Source organism: Rhea pennata, chromosome 3 (genome assembly GCF_028389875.1).
Source record: "Rhea pennata isolate bPtePen1 chromosome 3, bPtePen1.pri, whole genome shotgun sequence".
Lineage (NCBI taxonomy): Eukaryota > Metazoa > Chordata > Aves > Rheiformes > Rheidae > Rhea > Rhea pennata.
In genome coordinates this window covers 106,831,302-106,856,078 of record NC_084665.1, presented here as the reverse complement: position 1 = coordinate 106,856,078, position 24,777 = coordinate 106,831,302, and the positions used below count along the sequence as shown (strand labels likewise).

General features: G+C 38.1%; 1 protein-coding gene across 1 annotated transcript in view; it reads left to right on the top strand.

The window, feature by feature from the left end:
• MYOM2 (myomesin 2) overlaps positions 1-24,777 on the top strand; it is a 79,884-nt gene that overhangs the window by 26,273 nt on the left and 28,834 nt on the right. The window contains exons 10-20 of the mRNA XM_062572966.1: positions 105-266; positions 2,291-2,432; positions 4,014-4,213; positions 5,351-5,404; positions 7,984-8,111; positions 11,343-11,526; positions 14,836-15,010; positions 16,386-16,507; positions 17,393-17,413; positions 19,675-19,862; positions 22,432-22,558. Coding sequence (XP_062428950.1) covers positions 105-266; positions 2,291-2,432; positions 4,014-4,213; positions 5,351-5,404; positions 7,984-8,111; positions 11,343-11,526; positions 14,836-15,010; positions 16,386-16,507; positions 17,393-17,413; positions 19,675-19,862; positions 22,432-22,558 — 1,503 coding nt within the window. The remainder of the gene's footprint in view (positions 1-104; positions 267-2,290; positions 2,433-4,013; positions 4,214-5,350; positions 5,405-7,983; positions 8,112-11,342; positions 11,527-14,835; positions 15,011-16,385; positions 16,508-17,392; positions 17,414-19,674; positions 19,863-22,431; positions 22,559-24,777) is intronic.

Below are 24,777 nucleotides of genomic sequence, written 5' to 3'. Positions count from 1 at the left end.
TGGTGAAGAGGCCCATCTGTGCCCCTGACCAGCACAGAACGGCACCGGGAAGCCAGATGTTCTGGTCAGCTGGGAGCCAGCTCCTGATGGTTCTTCTCTTCCAGACGTGCTAATAAAGGACTCCAAGTGGACGAAGCTGTACTTTGGAGAAGGCCAGGCAGCTCTGTCTTTTACCCATCTGAACAAAGATGACGAAGGTCTATACACCCTGCGTATGGTTACGAGAGGTGGGGTGAATGAATACAGTGCATTCCTATTTGTCAGAGGTAAGGTTTTCATTTGTTTCTTGGGGAGAAACTAGGAAGAACAGCAGGAAAAAGTAGTTTATTAAACAATCTCATACAATGAAGAAAGTGTAAGAAAAATCCAGCATTTTCGTATTTTAGAGTTGTTTGATTTTGTATGATAGTCTGTGCTAGAAACAACACAGTGGCATTATGAGAGTGGAGAGCATCAAAAGAGTTTGCTTCTGAAGCTATTCTCCTTCCTGAAGAACCAGAGAAATCAATCTTGTGAAAAAACATTTTGTTCCTTCACTGTCTGCTTTATCTGCTAAAGACTAAACATCCTTGAATCCTACTTCTCCTCACTGTGATAGCTTTTGCTCTAGAGGTTTCCACATGAGAGTGGGCCTTTTTGGGCATTCCCATTCCTGTACCTGGACTTAGGAGGAGGCAAAAGAGAAAGTAAAAGAAATATTCCCACCAATATACCAGTCACAGCCAGCTCAATAATCAGAGGAAAGAAAGGAAGTATGAAATTTGCTCACTGAAGAAATAGCGTTCTCAAGAGACATAGATAAAAGGAAGATAAATATATTAAAACAGAATAGAGGTTAGGATCTGCCCTACATTTGCATATACAACTCAATGAACTGAGAGTGAGCTCCTGTATGCACCTCTGGGCAGAACATCTTTCATTTTTAATTTTTATTGAAAGGTGAAAATATCTCTCACTGAACAGTTCTATCACTCTCTTAAATACTTTGGACAAGATCCTCGGTAGTAGCAAACTGCAGTAGCCTCACTGAAGCCATTGGGGCTGTACTAGCTGAAAACCTAAGGAGATCTGACTTATTCTTCTTAGAAATGTACTGGAGCATACATACCTTGCAGATTTTTTTTCCCAGTCAGTTTGTGTGTGATGGATCGTTATTAGTACTTTTTTGAGGGTCAGGTACTTCTTTTGTCTATTTTTTTCTCTTTCTGATCCCTTCGCCTGCGCAGGACCCTGGACTTAAACTATATCCTCCCTGGTCTGTGGTGTCCTCTGTTGGCCTTCTTCTTACCTCTTTTCACGTGGGCTGCAATCTAATGTTACAGCATCTTTTTCATGTGTAAAGTCAGGCCCATAGGTGAGAAATCTTACAAGGGGTTGCAGGCCTGATGCTGAGCACCAGCCTTCTAACAACCAATTGCAATTGCAATATGGCAAATGTTCTCAGTCCCCCAGGGTTCCTCCTCTGAGACACTTCAAATTCAGTGCAAGAAACATGTGTAATGCACAGCAAAGTACAGGTGCCTCTTGGTAGGAGATTCTACAGCCACAGCAGTTCTTGCAAATATTTCAGGAAAAAATTTGAGAAACTACCAAGATTTAGGTTCAAACCAAATTGAAAATTTTGCATAGTTATTTCAGCAAAGAAAAACAGAGAAAGTGATAAATTTGGATCCAGCTGGATGTTTAGGATGTTTACATGCTATAAAGCTTTTCCTTGGAGGCAAAGAACTCTGTCTGTTAGGAGACTTGATCAGCAATTGTGGGATCACACCAATCAGCTCCTCTCAGATTAAGACATATGCAGGTATCTTAATGAAAGAACATTCATTGCTTAGGCCTACTCATATTGTAAGACATAAAATAAAAAGTAGCTTCAAAAATGTACTAAAAGTTTACAAACTTCTTATTCTTTAAGGAATTTATTTTCCTTTCCTCTGCTGAGTACTGTGGGCTGATCAATAACCCACTGATATACATACAGCTTTTAGTGGGAAAGATTATCATGTGGGCTAGTCAGACATTTAATTCTCATGAAAAGTCATGAGATGGTCTTTGATGTCTAAATCACTTTTCTGCCTTCAAAAAGTATCCCTGAACATCCTTACCTTTCTGGGGATATAGATGTTATAGGCTTGATTCATCAGTGCAGTGAATTAGTCTGTATAGAAATCTTTGGGCTCCCTCCCATAGAAAAGAACAGCACAGTGAACTGGAAATCTTCTTTTCATTTTTTGTTGTGTATTTCAGAAGAATCAGGGTCAAAACTGATTTATTTTTGTTTATGATCCAGATGCTGATGCGTTAATCGCAGGAGCACCAGGGGCACCGATGGATGTTAAATGCCATGATGCTAACAGAGACTATGTTATTGTTACTTGGAAACCACCAAACACAACCAGCCAGAGCCCAGTCATTGGATATTTTGTTGACAAGTATGTAACTATTGGGATTTATTTAACTTTGTGTACTTCCAGAAGCACATATCTACTGAAGGAAAAAAAAATTACTGTCTTTATATTTGTGCTGCTTAATTGTATGTTTATAGATCCCAGGCACTGGAACCTGATCATCTACTTTGTTCAGTTACTAGAATGTTCCTTGGAACAGTTTTAGCCCAGATGATCTAGCAATTTCCTACGAATTTTCTGAGTACTGCCTGGAAGTTAACAAGGGGCAATTGGATCATCCCCAGTAATTGGTCTGCAGGAAGACGCTCATCAGAGAGCATGGGTTTGGCCAAATCAGAGAACAAGAAAGCCCTGGCACTATTGGACTTTCAGAAGTCAGAATCCTTTTATTGGATTTAAATCTTTTTAAGCTGTATGTTACAGAAACAGAAACCTAGAGCTTATTACATGGTCTGTTTACTTCTGCCTTAGCAATGATATACCATGAGTTCAAGGCACAGGTTTCCAGGAGCTGGTGGTTTAAATCAGGAGGGCAGTTCTCACTCCTACTGCCTGCTTTGCATGTTGCTCTGGGTTCAGCTCAGTGTAGGCAGCCCAGGATCAGGGGATCCAAGGGTTATTCTGCATCTCTTTCTCTGAAGTGCGTGCTTTTCCCCTATGGCTGGAGCCGAACATCTGATCCTTACTCTTTGAAAATAACGGTTGGCAAAAATGAGAAGTAGTTTGATAATGTATAATGCTCTACCCTTAAAAGCAACATTTGCAGCTCAGTGCTATCCAATACCATATAATTTGGTCTAATTCAGAGACAACTATTTGGAAATTGCTGGAAAATGTTGGCTTATGAATGGCTGTCAGTATGGGGAAATTAGCTTGGGCCCTGGGGTCTCTACCATTTATATCTAATTCGTGCGGGGCATTTCATCTATTATGTGTATAATTGACACAGCTGTGCCTTTTGACATTTTGCTTGAATTACCACAGTGCCTAGGAGTCCTTGATCATGACCCTAGTTTGCTGGGTGCTGTCAGAGCAAAAGGCATTCTCTACCACAAAACTGTAGCAGTAGTATGAGACGAAGGAGATATGTGCAGAAAAAGGAGGCAGTGTGAGGACATCGCTGCGCTTCATGGTGACTCCTGCGCTCTGCAGCCCAACCACTGTTGGAGAGAAAAGCACAAAGGTGCTTACTTAGAAATGATATGATATAATGAGAAAGGGATGGAAAAGATCAGATGAATGTTGCAATTTCAGCATGTTCTGTGGCAACTGATGTTGAAAATAAAGGTGAATAACTTGTGTTTGCTATGACAAGGAAGAGGATGTGGTTGAAGGGAAGTAGAGAGAGTTGACAAGGCCAAAAAGCATACAAGAAAGATGTCCTTTGTAACTGCATTATGAAGAAGTATGAGTACCGTGAGACCAAGATAGTATGGTCAAAGGAAAGAATGCCTAAAGAATGAGGCTTTCATTAGCAAGTTGTAGGGATTAGTTCCTCAATTTAGTGAGGATAGCTTTTGTGACTCTGACCTGATGTGTGTATGTTTATTGTGGGATGACTTTGATAAACGAACACTGAAAAACGCTGTCTTCTACTACTCCAAGATGTGAAGTGGGTTTAGAAAACTGGATCCAGTGCAACGATGCTCCTGTAAAAATCTGCAAGTATCCCGTGACTGGTCTCTACGAGGGACGGTCTTACATATTCCGTGTGAGAGCAGTGAACAGCGCGGGTATTAGCAGGCCTTCTCGCGTCTCCGAACCAGTGGCAGCTCTTGACCCTGTTGACCTGAACAGAACACAAAGTAGGTTGTGCAAGGCTGGAACTGCTGTTCAATATTTGATCTTACATTTATTCAGATTCCATTTGCTTAGTAGCAATGCTTAGTAGCAATTTGCAAGGCGAGCGATATGGCTGCAAAAGCAAGTTCCATAATGACAATTTTTCAGGACTTGGGGATTTCATCTCAGTTATGACTGATTTTACTTGTCTTTTAAATGTTTAACTTAATTTTAAACTTATTATCACCAGGAGCAATGTTTTCAAAAGAGGTAGTATGTCCTGGAAGCTTGTATCATTTCCACTGGGAGATGGGCACTCAGATCACACAAACTTTCATATTTGTTGACAATCACTTTTGAAAAAGCTATTGAATATGTCTATTTTAGTTAAAAAAAAATTATTTGTGACATGAATTCACCACCCCAGAGACTCTCATATTTACCCACTCCTTTTTTTTGCTAAGGGAAGTGCCAGCACTAACACAAAGCTCCCTTGCCACAGGTTGGGGGGCTCTGATATTATGACTTTCCTAGCAGACAGAAAGTCAGTCTAACGAAACAGCTCCTCCTGAAAACTCATTTTGTGCTCAAAGCCATTGCATTCTACAAAGGAACTTACGTGAGAACTTCTCCATGTGTGAGATAAGCTGGCTTGCTCTGGGAAGTGGTCCTGTTGATTTAGCACTGGCCAAAATACTAGCACGAAAGCTACATATATCATATACTTTCACACCTGTTGTTTTGCATGTTCCTTTTATGCAGAGGATAATTGAACTCATTATGAAGGCTGCAGATCCCAATGTTGCTTGTAAAACCTGAGTTGAATATGCTATGTTTCCATCAAATTTATTGCTAATTCTTATGACAAAAGTCCAAATCATGACATAGTTGTCCTCCAATCTGCCTGAGAACTGTGATTACTGTTTTTTAGTTCATCTGTAAATAGTACTGTCATGCTTAGTTTTCCCATGAAAATGGATGAAGCAGTATATAACTTCTGGTTGATTCCATTTTTGGAAAGATTTAATAACAGAATTTTAAAAACAGAGGTATATAAAGGTACAGAAAGGCTTTTTAACTGCTGATGAACAGTAATTTGCAACATATTTATAAATATATCAAATTTGCTCAAGAAATTAACTGAATATTTTGGTTAACAGCTATTCATGTGGATGAAGGGCGAAAGATTGTAATCCGAAAAGATGACCTTGAAGGTATGTTTCTTTTCCATGATTTCATTCCATCTGTCTGTATCCTAGGAATTTAAGATTAGAATTAGAAAAATAGCAAATAAAGGAAATGCACCTAGTGAGAAAACTCTTCATAAAAATAAAGACAGATATTCCAGCTTGCAAATCTGAGAGAACGGAAGGCAAAGGCAAAGACAAAGGTCTAAAAGGACTGACAGCATTATTCTGTTGGCTGCACCGGTTTCATTACGTCCTGACAGCATCTCAATGTTTTACTTTGCCTAGTCATAAGCTGTGTTAAAGCAGCAGAACATTGCATTTGATCACACACATTTTCCTCCCTCCTATCCTTCTGACAGACATACATAATTTTTAAAATAGAATTTCATGATTTGAACAAAATGTTTCCATTTTCCATTTAAAAATATAGAATCCAGCCTTATATTTTAAGTAACACATCTGTCTAAATAAGGAGGCTTTTACTGAGGAAGTGCTATAGACTAGCCATTGGTTTTTCTGAGGAGAATTGGAGAGGTTACTGCCAGCTTTTGGGATAACACTTGAATATCTCCCATCTTTGGTTGTTTCTATATGTGCTGATTTTTTTTTTGATCTAGATAATGATCTTCTCTTTGCTTAAATGTCAAAAAAGTGAACAGTAATAGCTCAGTAATATAGATATTCTATCTGCTATCTTCCAAAAAGCTTATATAACCATAACTCCATTAATAACCTAATAAAAGGAAATTCACCCGAGAATAGGTGTAATTCAAAGAGAATCGGACTCAGAAACATTAAATGATTTCTACCCCCAGATGAGTTTTCTCTAGTTTGACAATGGTATTCTAAATGAATTGATACAGCTATTCTCACATTATAGGATCAAGAACATTCTTGGCTTCAAAGGATCTACTCCTGCTCTCAGGATTGTCTGAGAATGATCAGAATGGTTAAATAGCCAGTCTATTATAAATATAAATAATGATATTTGGATTTCTGTTGTGAGGATTTGCACATATTTAATCAAAGAATATGAATATCCAAGTATTATTTATATATATATCATTACTTTCGTGTGTAAATTGGAGATCATTTTTGAAAAAGTAATCTTACAGATCACAAATGGATTTCCTTTTCTGTGCCAGATGACCTTTCATTCTGAAAGAGCAGACTGTACCATCATGCTATAACATTACAAATTATATCAACTTTTTTTCCAGAATGTTTATGTAAAAAATAAAGAAATTTAGAGATTTGGTATGTGAAACCAACTGAAAGTCTTTAGATCATATGCATTGCGCTGAAAATTATTATTTTCAATGCTTAAAATTTTTTTTTTGATAGCACTTTGGCAATTTCTTAAATTCGGTTAATTTATGTGCCTTTCGTAATGAAAAATATATTTGTAAGAAATAAATCATCAGAATGCATTGAGAGAAAATAAATTTTGATTGGATAAGTTGCAGTTTGCTTTAAAAAAGCATGTTTTAGATTCTGAAAAATGTACAAAGAAATAACTTTATGTACATTTTGAGCCTGGTTTGTTCTAGAAATGTTTATAAACCACCAAACTCCACTTCTACAACTTAGAGACTGTTACTGAAACATTTTTCTTTTTTTAAGGTCAAATTCCGAACATTTAGAGGATATATGCTCTTTGCATTAGAAGCGGCAAAACTTATCTTAAAAGAATTAAACTTTTACCTTCTCTGTTGTAAATCATAAAGCTAAAATATTTACAAGTATCCACTGAATTGCTATGTCTGAACTGTTGCAGAAGAGGAAGCTTCTTCAGAGCTATGTAGATATGTATGCAGCTGTCCTTCATAGGTCTGAAGTTCTTATCTCTGGCTATTTTACACCACTGTAATCCCACCGGTAGGGAGACGAGCTCCTTCTCAGAGCTGTGGTGGGAGAGTGTGACCACAAAGGGCTGGGCTGGCCCAGGCTAACCTGGTCCTGGGAATGCAGCCGTGAGACTGGGGACGGGGTGGTCGATTAGACCCCTTCAGCTGAGGTAGTCACCAAAGAGTTGGTGACATATTAGTACATCTCTGGTCCAGAGGTCTTAGAGGTGCTCTAGATTATCCAGCTGGTAATACCATCACATTACTGGAGAAACTATTAATATTCTCTGTTTCCTTTTCCACTTTCCACTTTATTTTAAGCTGCTTTTCTCCTTGAGTGTGCCTCCCTTCCATTTATCTTCTTCCAGTCTAATTTCTCATAATAACTCTTTGGACTTCTGTCTTTGATCAAAAAATAGCTCTTATTTGCATATAGTGAGTAGGTTTTTCCAAGGCATTTTACACAGCAGATTAAAGTAATTCAAACGTGATCAAAGAAAAAGCATGTGTGTCAAATGCATAGCTTTTTGGGGAAATACTTAACTCTGAAAAAGTAAATAACTAACTTTTAGCATGGATATTTCATTCCTCAAAATGGAACTGAAGCGAGAAGTGAACTGCGCAGCTGATACTGTGGCCCTCAATAGCCGAGCAATGTGCTGCAGGCTGGGAGTGCAGAAAGATGAGCTGTAGCACAAATGCTGACCTGGGGGTTAATCTGCTGTTTAACACTCGCTACGTTTATTACTCTTCCAGGGGATGTTCAGATTCCAGGCCCTCCCACCAATGTACATGCCTCAGAAATCAGCAAAACATATGTTGTGCTCAGCTGGGATCCACCTGTTCCCCGTGGCAAGGAGCCACTGACGTATTTCATTGAGAAGGTACTGTACTGTACAGTGGCTTTGAACTGTAAGGCATTTCATCGCCACATGCAATTATATGCATCTCATTTTCAGAACTACAGAATGAACAATAGAACTAACAATCTCTGAGTCTTACAGGACTTGGCAACAGGGTGTTGGAGAAGGCATGGACAATCAAATGTCTTACTGCATGCTTTAATGAGTATTGAAATTCAAGGTCCACTGAAATGGATGCCCTGTGCGATTTGCTTACTGCTGTCTAAAAGGAGAGCAAACCTACATGTGTAAGGCAGCCATTTAACAGAAAATAAATGCCTTTGATTTCTCTTCCCTACAGTCAGGACTGGCAGTTTGCAATCTGTCCTTATTAAAGGGAAGTATATGGGCATCCTGCAGCAGAGCAGGGCATAAACAGTGATTCATCATGTGATCCTTACCTCCCTTTCTGCAGGCGTACTGCACCCTCTGCTATCGCCTGACATTTTCAGCTTGTCCCCTGTGAAGTCAACAGAGAGAGGTAGACCTCTGTCTCAGGTTCACTGCTCCCTGATAGTCTTCACAGCTGCCTTTATCCTCCCCCTGACTTGACAGGGAACTTAGGTTCGTTCTTCCTCCATCTGGGCTATTAAGATTTAGATACATCTGTCCCTGAGCCGGGTGTCTATATTAAGTGTATTGGATACCAGCCAGAGGTCTTAATCTTTCCTCCTTCCTGCAAAGTTTCCCCATCACTTCAGTAAGTAAATTGGGCCTCATCCCTGACCTCTAAAACTCTTACATGCCAAGCTATATTTAGTCTTTATGAATCATGTCTGTAGCATATGCCCCTTCATAACAATCCACAAACACTAAAACCATCCATAAAACTGCCACACGATCAGTTTGCATCTTGAATATTGCAACAGACTTTCCTCAGGTCCTTACCATGTAGTTTTTCTCTTCTCACACCTGTTCAGCATATTCCTGTTCATGTCACCCTTCTGTTTGCGGCTCCCTCTTCTGCCTTCTCTTTCTCTATCACATCAAAATCTCAGTTTCAAAAGCCTTTCACAACCTTATGGACCATCCATCAGCTGATGGATGTCAAAGCAATAGATACAAGGTGAAGTCCATTCACTAGTTAAATTTTCCAACAAACATGTTTATGATTGCTCCCACTCTACCTTTCCCATTTAAGTAATGAAAATTTGCATAGAAATTATTATCTATTTTTTCCTATACAACACATTGTTATGTCACTGATCCTTTCCTTGATCCTTATTCCCTGCCATATACATGCTGTCTTATCTATAGATTGCAAGCATGCTGAGTTAAAAATTTTCAACCAGTTCTTTATCCTGTGTTTACGTATCAATTAACAGGGAGGTTTTGGTTGCTGACTAGGTTTTCTAGCAGAAGAAGCATGTAAGTAAAAAATAACCCTAATCAGGAACATATTTTGGATCACAACCTGGTGCTAGGTGTGGTATTTACCTTCACTTTAGTTGTCTAAAATTATAGATCTACATCCGAACTAGTTACCTCAGCATTCCTACAGTGCAGAAGGAGAAATAGGAACTTTTTGTCACGATTCAGAAATTATATCTTAGATGACTACTGCAGGATATGTCCTGAAAGTACGTAGTTATTTCCAGAGCCTACAGAAATAGTCTAGATGAAAAGCTCGGTCGCAGATTTCTATTGAATAGACGCCTACACTTGGTTAGTAGAATTTCGTTCTAAATATGCATCGGAAATGTGTATATTCACATGTTTTACTGAAATAGCTCTATAAAGCAGCACAAACAGTGCAGAGCAGTGGAAATGATGAACCAGTGAGTCTTAATTAAATGCCAAACTTACTGAGGGAGACTGAGACAGAGAATTAAAAAGCTTTATTAGAAAAAAAGAAAGTTTCATTATACTAATTAAAACCTGACTAGAAAATCCTTTGTCATATAACTAGCTGTTATGTATATGTATAGTCCAGTCAGTTCATAGGTGAATATTTGTTCTTTGCTTTGCACAGACATCTGTTAAGTTACAAATGCATAATCCGAAGTTATTTTATTTTAAATAAAGCAGTCTCCATCCTCAAGAATAAAATAGAATTTTTAAAAGCTTCAAGAAACACAGAATGAAAATGAGTTCTCTGTTCTGTTTAATAATGCTATTTTAATAGCAGAAATACATTAAATCAAATTACAGAATAAAATATTATGTTGATTCTTGCTGCCATCAAAATGAAACACAGCCATTAATGTTTTTCATTCCAGAAAGCAAGTTATATGGCAAAATGATGCTCTTTTCATTTTTTCTATCTTTTTATATATGAAGAAAATTACATTTATTTTTTGCTACTGAGAACAATAGGTGGGTTCAGTATCTATGAAAAAGATTTTGATTTTTTTTGCTGTTTATCTTTTTATTATTTATCTGTAATAGTGTGCAGTTTCTTATCACCCATGAAACACTGTTCCTTCTTTAACAAGTTCACAGTCTAACAAGTTTTGTTCACAGATTCTCTGTTCCGTAATTTTATGAAAATCTAATTTTATGCACTTTTCCATGTCCTAAGGCAATTTTATTTAGGCTGTTTACTGGGCACTTGGATGTCACTAAAATCACTTAAATAGCCCATGGCTTATTTTTGTTTTGGATCAACAGTTTATTTGGAGAAGCTGCTGGACAGCAGAATTCTCTCAGAGTGCTGTTTTTCTGGCACTCCTCCATATGGAGGTATGCTAATAATTAGCTCAGCTGCTACACTGAAAATATTCTAAAGTAATTATTTCATTTGATGAATACTCTTCTGGACATGACTTTAGTCAGCAGAGCACATAAACATATGGCAGAGAGTAAAGAAATACCCCCCACTCCACCTTTCCACAGAATCTGGATTAGGACTTGCTTTATAACTAACCTTTAGGTGTTCAAGTGATTTTTGCAGGGCATGAGATTAATTGTCTTGGGAGCAATCAGAGGTGTCAGTCAAGGCCCTAAATGAAGGCTAGCTGTGTGTACCAGAGGGCATATATTGGTGTCTAGACAGACAAGGAGACATTGATGTACTCAGACCTTTTCTGTAGAGTAATTGAATGCTTGAGTGATGCAGATTTGCATATGTTAAAGAAAGGCATTTGAGAATGATCCTTCTCCTTTCGTTCTTAACTAAATTAATGACAGGATGCAATATGTTCATTTTTTGACAGTTTCAAAATGATCCTCATCTTTCTTTCTTTTTTTTTCTTTTTCTTTTTTTTTCTGTAGTCCATGGTTGGCAGTGGAAGCTGGCAAAGAGTCAATGCACAGGTTGCTGTAAAATCTCCTCGCTATGCCGTGTTTGACCTTGCAGAAGGAAAATCATATGTTTTCCGAGTCTTGTCAGCAAACAAGCACGGAATCAGTGATCCATCTGAAATCACAGAACCTATTCAACCACAAGATGCTGTTGGTAAGGCATTAATTCTGAGGCATCAATACTAAATGCAACAGATATTTAAAAAAATGCAAATAAACAACCCTTACCAAAACTAGATTAATATTATTACAATAATAGTAATCAAATTCACTTGTGTTCCAAAAAGACCAGGATGTTAAATTTTAGAAACTTTCAGAAATTTTCCTAGTGATAGTATATTTCCTTGTTGAGACCAATAATTGTTACAAAGTTAAATTAATTTTAGTTAGTCATTCTTCAGAGTGCTTTGTCAAAAAAGTAGGATAATACTGGTTAATCACTAACTCAGATAATTACATTGTCTGGCTCGGGTAATTATATACTACCTAATTCCCTACAATTTCCGTTAGAGAAGGTAGCCTTTCCTTTCTTTCTGAGTAATCTAAGCTGTGAATTATTGCTGGCACAGAATTCCAGCGGCGTGCAGGTGACTAGATTCCAGTGACAGGGGAAGTTACATCAACATATTTAGTGGCAACTTTCCAAATGGAAGTGAAGGATTTATCTTGGAGCCACATTTAAACATACAAGTAAAAATTTAAGGAGCAATTACTCATCTTGTTGCTCAAATATATGGTTTACTCTTACAAGTCGCAGATAAACAGTCCCTTGTATTGACAGATGTCACCTTAAGAACTCACATATTTCTAGTACACTTACCAGAAATATAAGAAATGCCTACAGTATCTGATGTACCATAGTGCACTAAATGTTGATAAGGTAGTCTTCTTCATGTTTATAATAATTTAAAAAAACGTAACACAGCACCTTGCCTGATTTGAAACTACATAAGATGAAATAAAAACATCTTGTGCTTTTACGTATTCTTGATTTGATATCTCGTTAATACATATAAATTATTTAAACTGTTCAACATTCCCCAAGGTAGGGAAGAAACATACTGTATTTATTTCACTTTGTACAGAAAATAGGCTATCTGTTATGGGTTAGCACCAGAAGTTCTTAATAAATTGTAGCAATAGTGGAAGACAGAAAGCACAAGATATTTTTTTAAAGGGAAACTATAGTACTTTCAGAGATGGAGTTAAGTATCTGTGCTAAAACACATCAGGGCCGCACATGGCTTTGTTTAGTTAGTTGCACGTAGTGCTATTGGACATTCCTGCAGGTATCTGAGACAACTTCACAGGGCTGGCGAACATGACATAGGGACTGTGGGAGACATTGTTTCTTGAGCAGCAACTAGAAGACAGATGGGGTATCCTAGTGTGCCCAAAATGGCAAATGAGTGCTGAGAGGGGATTCAGTTTGAGATTGACATCTAAATTTAGTGTCTCCATGCAGGTATCCACAAGTGCTCTAGAGGTCTCTGCTCCCACTACAGTCAGCGGAGACTAAAGGATAGCTTGGTTGATGACCCATGGGGCATCTACATTGGGATGAGATGAATCATTCTCAGCAGTCCACTGACTGTTGGTTAGTGGCTCTGTTCAGCTGTCCACCCAGACATCTAGTACCTTTTGAGATGCTTTTGGTTTGCCATTTCAGAGGGGTGCAAGTATCCTGCATATCATATCTGCCAGCCCCAGGAAGAAGTCTCCAATGCGCTAGAATGTCTAAAATGGCACTAATTATGATTGTACGGGTAATTGAATCAAGCCCTAGATCTTTGACTATAATGACAACTTAAGAAAATGTGCTTGTGAAAACTCCTGTACATGTAAACTCCTACATTTAGCTACTTTTAACTCAACTGCAATCCACTCAATGTGACAACCCTACTGTAAAAACTACAATATCATGTTAACATGTAACTATTATTTTTTATTTTGAGATTGAAAGACTGAATGAAAAAAAATGCTACCTTTTTCATGCTGCTTGCTTTAGCTATAGTTCTGTGAAATATATAAATTTGGAGAAACTAAAATGCCTTTTATAGGCAAATGCTGGGTACTACTCTTGACCTATCATGAAAGGCTGAAGAATTCCCGTAGTTCCTTATATTATCAAAGCTCAAAAAGATATTAAACAGTGTACAGATTGGTTGAATTGGCCCCTATTAACTAAGGTATTTTTTTCACATTTGGATCTTGATGTTTCTGCTTCTGTTTATGCACATTCAGAGTGTCTAGCTGTATATAAGCTAACTGTGCATTTTCACTGCATATAGTGAACTGCATACTATGTTATACTGGGAGGACTGTGACAGTAGATTGAAGGAAGCTTTATTTCTCTCTGCCTTATGCTAGGGAGGTTGCTTCTGGAGTACTGGGTACAGTTATAGCTCCCTTAGGTTACAGGGATGTGAAGAAAATGGAGCTCTCCAGTGGATGGCATCCAAGATTGCCAGGGGCCTTGAGGCTGTGACCTATGAAGAGAGGCTGAGGTAGCTGGAGTTGGTTAGCCTGGTGAAGAGGAGGCTAAGGGGCGATCAAACAGTGGTCTACCTCTGCCTGGAGGGGAATTACAAAGATGACGGTGCCAGGCTGGTCTCAACAATGCTAGATGATAAAACAAGAGGCAACAGCCCCGAAGTATGGTTTGGAAGGTTGGACATTTATTTCTTAGTGAAAAAGGTGGAATAGTGCAATACTGGAGCATGCTGTGCAGGAAAGCTGTGGAATCTCTAATGTCAGAGGTTTTCAAGACTCAGGAAAAGCCATGACTGCTCTGGCTTATAACTGGTGGCAATTCCACTCCTATTGATAGGTTAGACTAGATGATCCCCTGAGGTCCCTTCCAACCAACACGCTTATGCTTTTGTGAAATGCATCTAGCTAAGTTTAACTAAGAACTTAGCATTCAAACACACGCTTAAAGTTGTCCTGAAAGCTTGCCATTCCTCAGCTGAGGTGGTCATTAACTGACTGGAAGGTAGCATTTCCTAACTCTTATGATACTACACTTAAATAGTTTATGTGCATTATTTACTGATGAAGTAGTGCTATGGGGGTATACATGAAGCTGTTATTCTGATCTGAGAGAGAATATTTCCATACCCATACATTTTTATCAGTACTGATATTTGAAAATATGTCCTCCTGTAACTCTTCCTCAGAAACCTGTATAAAATCAGAAAGATGTGGAGACTAGTAGCTTAGAGTAAATTTACTATAAGAAAACCAGTAGGAAAAAAAAAGTATATATACACACATATATAAGCATCCAGACAAGTGAATTACTTATAGCAAAATAAATACACTAAAATGTATATTATAAACATGGTAGAAATCATAGCTATAGTGATTAAATATGATAAAAGTATATAGTGTTGTATCTAATTTAATTTATTTTTGTTTTTATTTATTTCATTATAGTGCATATTTTCTCTCTTTTTCTTAGTTGTTCCATCTGCACCTGGTCGTATAGTGGCCACAAGGAATACAAAAACATCAGTTGTAGTTCAGTGGGATAAGCCAAAACATGAAGAAGATTTGTATGGCTACTACATTGATTATTCCTTGGTGGGATCAAATCACTGGGAACCTAGTAACCACAAACCTATAAAATATAACAGGTACTGACAATGCTTCTGTGTCTGCACGAGTTTGAAAACTGTGGAATAGTTTTAAGTTAATTTACATGGAAAGTCAATAGTTAAGTCAATTTATGTTATCACGGAAGATGAACGTTGGTGTGAGGAAAAACAGACTCTCAAGCCTGAACCTTTCAGGTTGCAGGGCAGGCTTTTACCATTTTTGCTTCTCCAAAGAGAAGTATCTTTTTCTATTCTGTGCCTTTGAATTATAAAAGTAGGTTTCAGAGACATGAATCTGTGTGGCTTGGTCCTGAATGAGCATAAAATGAATGCCTTTCTTAACATCTGGGGGATGTCTGGGATGAAATGGCCTGAGGCACATGAGGCAGAATATGAGAGGGGGTAAAGTAGCTTTCCAGGCTGTTTCTGCCTGGAGTCCATAGTCCAGGCCATCAGGGCATGTGGCTGTTTCTGCTGTAAATGTGGTGGGGAAAGTGCTACTGTTGCTGAGACCGCTGTTTATGAAATCGAGATGTATTGCCTCAGAGCTCTCCAACCTGCAAGGTCTGTGGGTAAAGAAAAGCCCCTGTCTCTAGCTCTCCTGTCAGGATAGTAACACTGTCTGTGTTTCTGCTGATTTATTACTCACTCCAGAAAACATCCCTTTGTTATGTGATTCATCAGATAATTTCCTTTTTGACTACTTTTATTGGAATTACTCACCAAATGAAAAGTTTTTAGATATTATTTTTTTTTCTTATGGGTAGATGACGAGCATATAGTGTTAATTTATAATTTCTTATGGGTAGATAACAAGTACATAGTGCTTAGTGTATTTTGTCAGCTAATAATTAATTTTGAGTGACTGTATTCAGCAAAATCCTTTGATCAAACAATCAAGGAACTTGATCAAAGAAGAAGTAGAAACTAGTTCTTGGTCAGAGGGACTAGGACAGCATAAAAATAAGAAAAAAATCCATTTTTCCATATGTGAATACATCCTACAATAGGACAGTCCTGACAATTCAATCTGTTACAGTAATTGCCTAGAACTTCAGATCAAAATTGAAAGCTCTTCTTGGCAGTTACTATGAATATAGTGAAAAACAGTCCCTGACAAGAATATACTAGAATTTAGCAACGTCAAGTTCAGAAGGAATGTACTGTGGTTTATCTGACTCTACACAGTATATCAGCGCTAGCAATTTAATGAGTCCTGTAACTTTCATTCCAGTGTCCCATCCAATTATACTGTACTATATACTTGATATTAGGGTTCTTTCTTGGAAATGTTTTCCTTTGTGAAGCTGAGCTTGCTTATTGTGGCTAAGATTTCATTTTACAGCACAGAACATTTCCTATAAAATATAAACTAATATGTGATACTGTTTTTTTTTTTTTCTTTTTAACCTAGGTTTGTTGTTCATGGTTTGGAAACTGGGGAGCAGTACATCTTCCGTGTGAAAGCTGTGAATGCTGTAGGATTCAGTGAAAACTCACAGGAGTCCGAGGCTATAACGGTACAGGCAGCCCTTAGTAAGTATGATTGTGCAACTCATCTTCTTGTTTCTTTAGCAAGTTACAGATCTGCATCAACCAGCTCCTTTGGTCTCCTTTACTATAACAGTACATTTTACAGTCATAGGTCACATCCTGTGGGTAAGATCATGCTGTGGCATGTTGCTATTCCCCACAGAAAAGTCACTGTAGGAAAAAAAAGTAGTTATTCATGCAATCTGTTAGAATTATTGAGTAAGATTCATGGTAAGGGCCAGGCTGCCTTCTGCTCCTCACCTGCAACAAAGAAACCGTAAATCTTGATTAGGTTAGACTGGCTTCTGGGTGATTTGGAGTAGCACAAATCAGTTTAACATGACATCTGTTCCATTTAGAAGAGTTTCAGGAAACTTTACTATTGTGTGGCTGGACCAAACAGAAAAGTCCCTTTGTCTGCTCTAGGCTGGGAAACAATCTGTTTCCTCTGGTACCCTGCAAGCAATGCTTCAGTGTAAAAACAGCCCACTGTGTGTGCCAGCCCCACTAGTTACAGCAGGAATGATACATATCTAGTAGAGGACTGAATAATTATTTAGACCATAAAGTACACAGAGATGCAGGTCTCTTCCAATTTTCATTTCTGCACTGCGTTCAGAGCCTTGAAATTTGAATGAAAAGTCACAAAAGGTACTTGTACTTTGAAGGTCAGTTTGAGTAACAGTTTTAGTTTCATACTGAAAACCTTAAAAATGGGGGAAAAAAAAACCCAAACAAAAAACCAGCACCCACCTGAGTTGCTTCCTCTCGCAGAGGAACACACAAATTTGTCAGATGTAAAAGATTTGCCATTTTGAATGCCTGAAGATACTTTCTTAAATTTGGATGGGTTGTTACTGACAAACTTACCCTTTTTGATTGTTTTAGGAGGAAGTGTGTCTCATATGGGTAGGTGGTACACAAATACTTTCACATCTGCCACCTGTAGGCTGTATATGCACTTGCGCTTTGAAATTTTGTGGCACCTTTTGTTTTGTCACTGTGTGTGTTTGAAAATGAGGGTTGCATGGGGTATTTCACCAAACACAGACCAGGTGAATCTTACACATACTTATGGCATGTGAATAGCTTTTATCCATTTCAATAGCCTTAATAAGAATCTAGTAGAACTATTTGGAGGTAACTCACATTTGTGTAGATAGAATCCTTCTGTAGTACTAAAGGCATGTATAGGAGTTTGTTACAGTCATTATTTAGCAAGAAGTGATAGTAATTACAAAGGCCTTTTTTTTTCTGAGCCAGTCTGAATATCACACTACATTTGAGAAAAAGAAAAAAAATGTCAATTTCTGCTGATTACGATCTGTTTTCATGCTGATCACTAGTACAGGTATAAGTCCAGGAATTGCATTTAGGGCCCTGGCTAACATGTTCTCTTCTAAATGAGATAAATCAGATTATCTCAAGAAATACTGCTAATTCAGCTGTAAAGATTGGATGAGCTTTGGGATAAGTAAGTTTGCCGATGATACCAAGCTGGAAGGAGTGGCTGATACACCTGAGGGCTGTGCTGCCATTCAGAGAAACCTGGACAGGCTGGAGAACCTCATGAGGAACCTCATGAGGTTCAACAAGGGCAAGTGCAGGGAGAAATAATCCTAGGCACCAGTACAAGCTGGGGTCTGACCTTCTGGAGAGCAGCTCTGCAGAGAAGGACCTGGGAGTGCTGGTGGATGACAAGTTGACCATGAGCCAGCAGTGTGCCCTTGTGGCCAAGAAGGCCAATAGGTCTCCTGGGGGTACATTTAGAAGACTATTGCCAGCAGGTAAAAGGAAGGTGATCCTGCCCCTCTACTCAGACCTGGTGAGGCCTCATCTCAAGTAGTGTGTCCAGTTCTGGGCTGCCCAGGACAAGAGATACATGGAGCTACTAGAGAGAGTCCAGCGTAGGGCTATGAGGATGATCAGAGGGCTGGAGCACCTGCCCTAGGAGGAACGGCTGCGAGAGCTGGGCCTCTTCAGCCTGGGGAAGAGAAGACTGAGGGGGGATCTTCTCAATGTGTACAAGAACCTGAAGGGAGGGTGTCAAGGGGTCAGGGACAAACTCTTTTTGGTTGTCCCATGTGACAGGACAAGAGGTAATGGGCAGAAATTGAAGCACAGGAAGTTCCTCCTGATCGTGAGGGGGAATTTCTTCCCTGTGAGAGTGACGGCGCACTGGCACAGGTTGCCCAGAGAGGTTGTGGAGTCTCCTTCTCTGGAGATCTTCAAGGCCCACCTGGATGCAACCCTGTCTACCATGCTCTAGGTGACCCTGCGGAGTGGGGAGGTTGGACTAGATGATCTCCAGAGGTCCCTTCCAACCTTACCGAGTCTATGATTCTATGATAAGGAGTTTAGCCTGTACTGACGGCAGCACAACAGGGGGCCAGGCAGGAGTGTCTTCAGGTGAACTTTCCTGCATGGAGGTAAAAAACAGAACAGTGCTTTCTAGACCAGAAGGGGTATTTGCTGTAGGAGAGGTGCAAAAAGTAACTCAGAAAACAATTATCTGATTTTTTAGGAGGCTGCTTGGGTGACATTTGTGCTTCTGTGATAGGTAGGCCTAGTACCTGTGGTGAAAATTCACAAGGGAAATGTCTTCCCTGCCTCCCCATAGAGTAGTCATACACATAGTTTAACCATTTTCTGTTCCTTACAGGGTAGACAGCAACTTCAGTCTGAAGTAGGCATAGAATATGGGGATAGGAGGGAAAAGCATGGAGGTGAGACAGTCGTATGACTTCATTTCATTTGAGCTCATAACCATTTTTTTTCATTGAGCCTTAGTCCATTCCAAAAGTACTTGATCAGATTATTTGGTTCTTAGCAGGAAAATGTTTTCTGATTCTTCTGAAATCTTGTAGCACAGTATTTGACCTGGAAATATTTTCACTGGCTCTACCATTTCCATACTAAAGATTTTAGTCTGTTCCTTCCTTCTGTCCCCTCAGAGAGCAACTCTGAGGCAGATGTTTCATAAGGGAGCTTCCATGGTTATTTTTGTAGATAAAAGTAATTTTGATTAGCAACTTTACAATTACTTTTTTAGTAAGATGTAACTGATAGTAGCATATTGCAGAAAACAAAGACAATACAGAAAACCTAAGCTTCTGCACTGCAGCGTTTTAGACTCTGTAATAACTCTCAGCATGCTTATTTCCTTCTAGCTTGTCCGTCACACCCTCACGGTATCACACTTCTTAACTGTGATGGTCATTCAATGACCCTTGGCTGGAAAGCACCGAGGTTCAGTGGAGGTTCGCCAATCCTTGGTTATTATATTGATAAACGGGAAGCTAACCATAAAAACTGGCATGAAGTCAACTCTTCCCTTATTAACCGGACAATTTATACGGTTAGTGCTTTTTAGTCCTTATCTTTCTGTAGTTGGTTCATATTATGTCATTACTTTTGGTAAAGTTCTATTTTCTGGCAGAGACATTATTAAAGTTTCCCTGCTTCATCCCAAACAGGCCCTTCTACTATGTATTTTGGAGTGCAACAAGCCTAAAAACTGAGGTGGAGATACAGTGAACCAGTGCCATCCCATGCTATTAAATTCTAAGATAAACATGGTCATTTAGATGAGGAAACTTCTGAGTAAAAAGTTGTGAAGCACCTTTCTTACTAAGGACAAGATGAGCTATAAAATGCTTCATAAACTATATTCATTAATGACTTCTATACACATATATTCAGGGTAATAGCATGCAGAGGAAAGATGGAAGCATTTAGCAGAAGAGATGACCATGCTGTCTGTAGAACTGGAGACTTGAAAATAAAATGGAGATAGGCTGAGGAAAAGTGAAATTGGCCCATTTCTTTCTCTCAGCATCTGCCTTCAGCTAGAAAGGGGAGCTGTGAATAAATCTACCTCATCTTCTCCTTTCCAAAGAGTGCTCCAAAGTAGCAGACAGCTGTGATTTTAGTTTTGAAAAAAATTATTTCTATTTGCTCTTATAATGCACTCAGTGTTTCTTAACAGAGCAAATACGTGATGCAAATTTCCATGAAGAAAGGCTAGGGAAGATAGGTGACAGCAACCTGTTGATCAATTTTATGCTTGTGAAATTAAGGAAAACATCTGGACATTTATTCTCAACTACTTTTTAAAATTACCCCTGCAAATCAGCACACTTCTTATAAACCTCAGAGTAGAAATAGCTCTTTAGCAGAGATTTGATGTAGAAGTGGATAACTGCACTGCAGATGGGCTCAGTAAGAATGCTTCACGCGCAGAAGGGAGTGCAATGCGCAGGGGCAGTGCAGTGCTCAGCTGTGTGCATGAGGGCTTGCGGCTGAGTTTATAACTGATGTCTGTGACACAGCAGATGGAGCATAAGTTTGAGAAATAAAAAAGGGCGGATAGGATAGGCATGAAAGGACAGTAGTAAGCAATGCTTCCCAAGTATTTTAATTTTTTAATGTGTTTGTAAACAAATGAGTAGTGTAAATTAAGGGAAACTATTCAGAGTTTAATTAATTTGATATTTAAGGTCTCAGTCTTCCCAGTAACTACACTTGTGCCTGAAGGTGCATCTTCATACATTATTTTGAAGGATTGGAATTTGAAATACTAATGGGAAATAAAAATGAGAGCTTTTAGAAGCATAGAATTTTTTATGACACACTGCAAGCAACCAAGGCCCTCATATACACAGTGTAGCACCAGGAAATCAATAGAGATTTGTTCTTGACCGATTAAATAATTCTGTGGGAATCCCACAAATATTTCTTCCTTTATTAACTGGGGATTTCAAACTGTTTTTACAGGCTGAATTTCTGTTCTCTATTGTCATTTACGATATACAGCTTTCTATTGTCAGGAAATTCTGGCTAAATTGTATTAGTGACTGGCTTCTCCTAGCTTACTTTGCCCTACTTTGGTTTTCTCTCTGATATTATCTCAGGTAACCAACCCATCATGTTGTTCCCATAAGAAAATAAATATCACATTAAAATCCTGTTTTATCTTGTGTTTTGCCTAGAGAACAGTTATAGCTTATTTATTTGTGGAAAAATAAAGCTGTTCAATATCTCTACCAGAAGTACAGCCCTCAGCTGTATCTTTCTGTTCAGAACTATGATAAAATGTGATTTGGGGAAAATTATCCAGAGGCATGAGGTACTGAAAACCTGTTTATTAAATTGAGGTCATCTGTGAAAGGAAGGATGGGAGAGGGCTGCTACCATGATGTGCTCAGGTTGTGGAGAGGCTCAGGCTGTTGGGATGCCTTATAGCCTGTCTACCTCGACCTCAAAATCTGAGCTGGTGCTGTGGTGTGGTGATAGCCTCATTGGATAAGCCAAGTTCATTTACCAGGAAGAGCAGCAACAGAATGGCGTTGGTTCTGCTCATACCACTTGCAGTGCTTACTACTTTGCTTTATAATACTAGATGGTAATACGAAAAAGACATATAAACCAAATAAAATTACCAACAGAGACTATTTCCCAGAGTTATCTCCATACACTGCTGAACTAAGAAGTGAATCAGTTTTTCCTTTAGTTTCCTGTTGTTTCTTCTCTGGTCAGTCAAGTATGATCAAACATCATTTGAACTCTTAAGTGTATAGTCCTTCATAAGCAGTACAAGAAGGTATTTCATGTGGCCACACATTGAGTGGGCTCCCTGGACCTTTGCTTTAAACTTTTACACCCTATCCTGCCAATATGTTGAATGTTGTTCTTCCTAGAATGATGCAGCTGAAACATGGAAGTAAAATGTAGACCTCTGCAATGTGTTTGGTTTAAATGTAAAATCTTCCAATTAGAGTCTCCCAGTACTCCAAACATAGCAATAGGGTCTGATATTGAATTAACCAGTGACAGAATGCCTATTTTTAATATATTATTTCATTTATTAAAAGAATGTAAATCATAGCTTTTTATATACATATATTGATTTTTTTTTCTCCAAAAAGGTAGAGGATTTGATGGAAGATGCATTCTATGAATTCAAAATTGCTGCTGCAAATCTAGTTGGTATAGGTCAACCTTCAGATCCCAGTGAGCACTTTAAATGTAAAGCCTGGACTATGCCAGAACCTGGTAAGTCTATTAATTTCTCATGAATTTCAATTTAGTATAAACTCTTTGCAACATAGTCAGTGTAATGTTCCAGTCAGACTCTGTCTTTTGGTTCCAATGTAAGAAAGATAAACTCTAGTCTACCTCATGTGAACATATAAATTATTCCTAAATGTTAGGCACCGAGGGAATTGTTTCTTGCCAGAAAAGCTTGACTTCTGTAGATAATCTCTGAAGCGCCTTTGAAGGTTTGCCTGCCTAATGCGTAATACCTTCAGTCATACTGGACAACACTTTTGCTGAAGCTCTTTGTGATATCTGGTACTGAAATGCCTAAACAGAGGATGTCACAGTACAGTCCATAATGAAAACACCAGTTTAATATGTTTCTATCTCTTTTTTTTCCCAAAATGCTCTAAAATACTGCTATATTCTTAACTCAGAAACTATTTATAACGTAGAACTTTGGTGTGCAATTAAACATCCATTCCAATACCCGTCTTTGTCATCAGGAGCTGTCTGACACCTGAATACATCTGTTTCATGCATAAATGTTCATTCAGTTATTTTCTAACTAAAAAAAAAAAAAAAAAAAAAAAAAGAAAAAACCCTTAAATCTACTTTTTACAACCATTGACATTTTCAGTGATTCCAAAAGGAATAATTACCATAAGGAGACAGGAAAATTTCATTTTTTCTTTTATATGGTATAAATAAAAAGCAATTCTTGCCTGGAACAAGAAATAATTCAGCAGGATCATGGAATCCTTTGGTAGGAAAGACTCTCAAATGTCACCTAGTTCAACTGCTTGCCCAAGTCAGGATAAATTATATCTATCTCACTGTTAATAGAATCTCACTGTTAATAGATACTTGTTTAATTAATCCTTACAGATTTCCACCTATGAAGGAAGTCAAGGTTCTTTGGACACGTTTTATTCCTGACCTTATGACCCTTACAGTTTAGAAGTTTTTCTATTATTTCTGAATCTTTCTTGCTGCAATTTAAACCTGTTTGTGTCATCTTCTGTCCGTCATGGATCAATATTGATCTTTTCCTCTTTGCAACAGCCTTTCTACATATTGAATCAGATCCCCAGCTTTCCCCTTAACAAAACCCAGTTCCTGCAGCCTTTCCACATGAAATATGTATTCCAGATCTCAAACTAAGAGATCTTGTTGTTTTCCTTCAAACTTTTTCTAATTAGTTCATATTCTTATTGAATGACAGCACACAAACTAGAAACATTATTCAAGAGTTGCCAATGCTGATCAGAAAAAAAACAGTAACTTCGCAGGTCTACAATTATGTGTCTGCTTATAAACCCTCTTCAGTCTGCCTTTTTTTTTTTTAAAAAAAATGTCACTAAGACTCAAAAGTTAAAAGTCTGCTTCCTTTTAATGCCCAGATTCTCTTCCGTAAAACTTCTTGTCAGCCAGTTGTTCTTCACACTTTCTTTTAGTTTAGAGTTTTTAAATCTTACCTTTTGGATTTAATGACATGGCAAAACTGTCAATAAAAGAAGATTAACCTCTTGAATTTAATCTACTCTGTCCTAATTACATTTTCTTATCATTTTTTAATATTTAGTATAAATATATCATCAGTAGAGCAATTATTTTTCTAAACGAATCAAATTTGTGATTTATACTCTCTACAAGTGTTTCCACAATTTAAGTGGAATTGTCATTGTGTAAACCGGTGAAGATTATCTTTCATTTTAAATGATATGTAAGGAAATAAAATAAAAGGCACTTTCAGGAAATGAAGAGAGTGAAATTTGCATTTTCATAATGAACAAAGTGACCTTTCTATTCCTTGGCTGATTACATTGTTCTCATTATGAAGCCAGCTGAATAGAGAGCATTACATTCTTCCTACCTAAAAACAGCCTGAAGAACCCCCCCCCAAAAAAAAAAATCAAACTTATTAAAATATTTTCCAAGACTTTCTTAGAATACATTTTAAAAAATCATTTAGAAATAATGAAAAGAAATAAATGAAGTTTAAGACTGAAAGACTGATCCTTTTCCTTGATTTACAAATGATATGGAAGACAAATATAATATGACTGCAATATATTCCCTGTGTCAACGAAATACACATCCACGTTTTGATACAGAAGGGAGGTTTTCTTTGAAAAGCCAGGACGCCTGGCAAGATTTCCAGTCTGAGTGATAGATTCCTTGCCCTTAGCCCATTATTACTTCATCCCTCTGCAGAACTCCGGTCTTAGCCA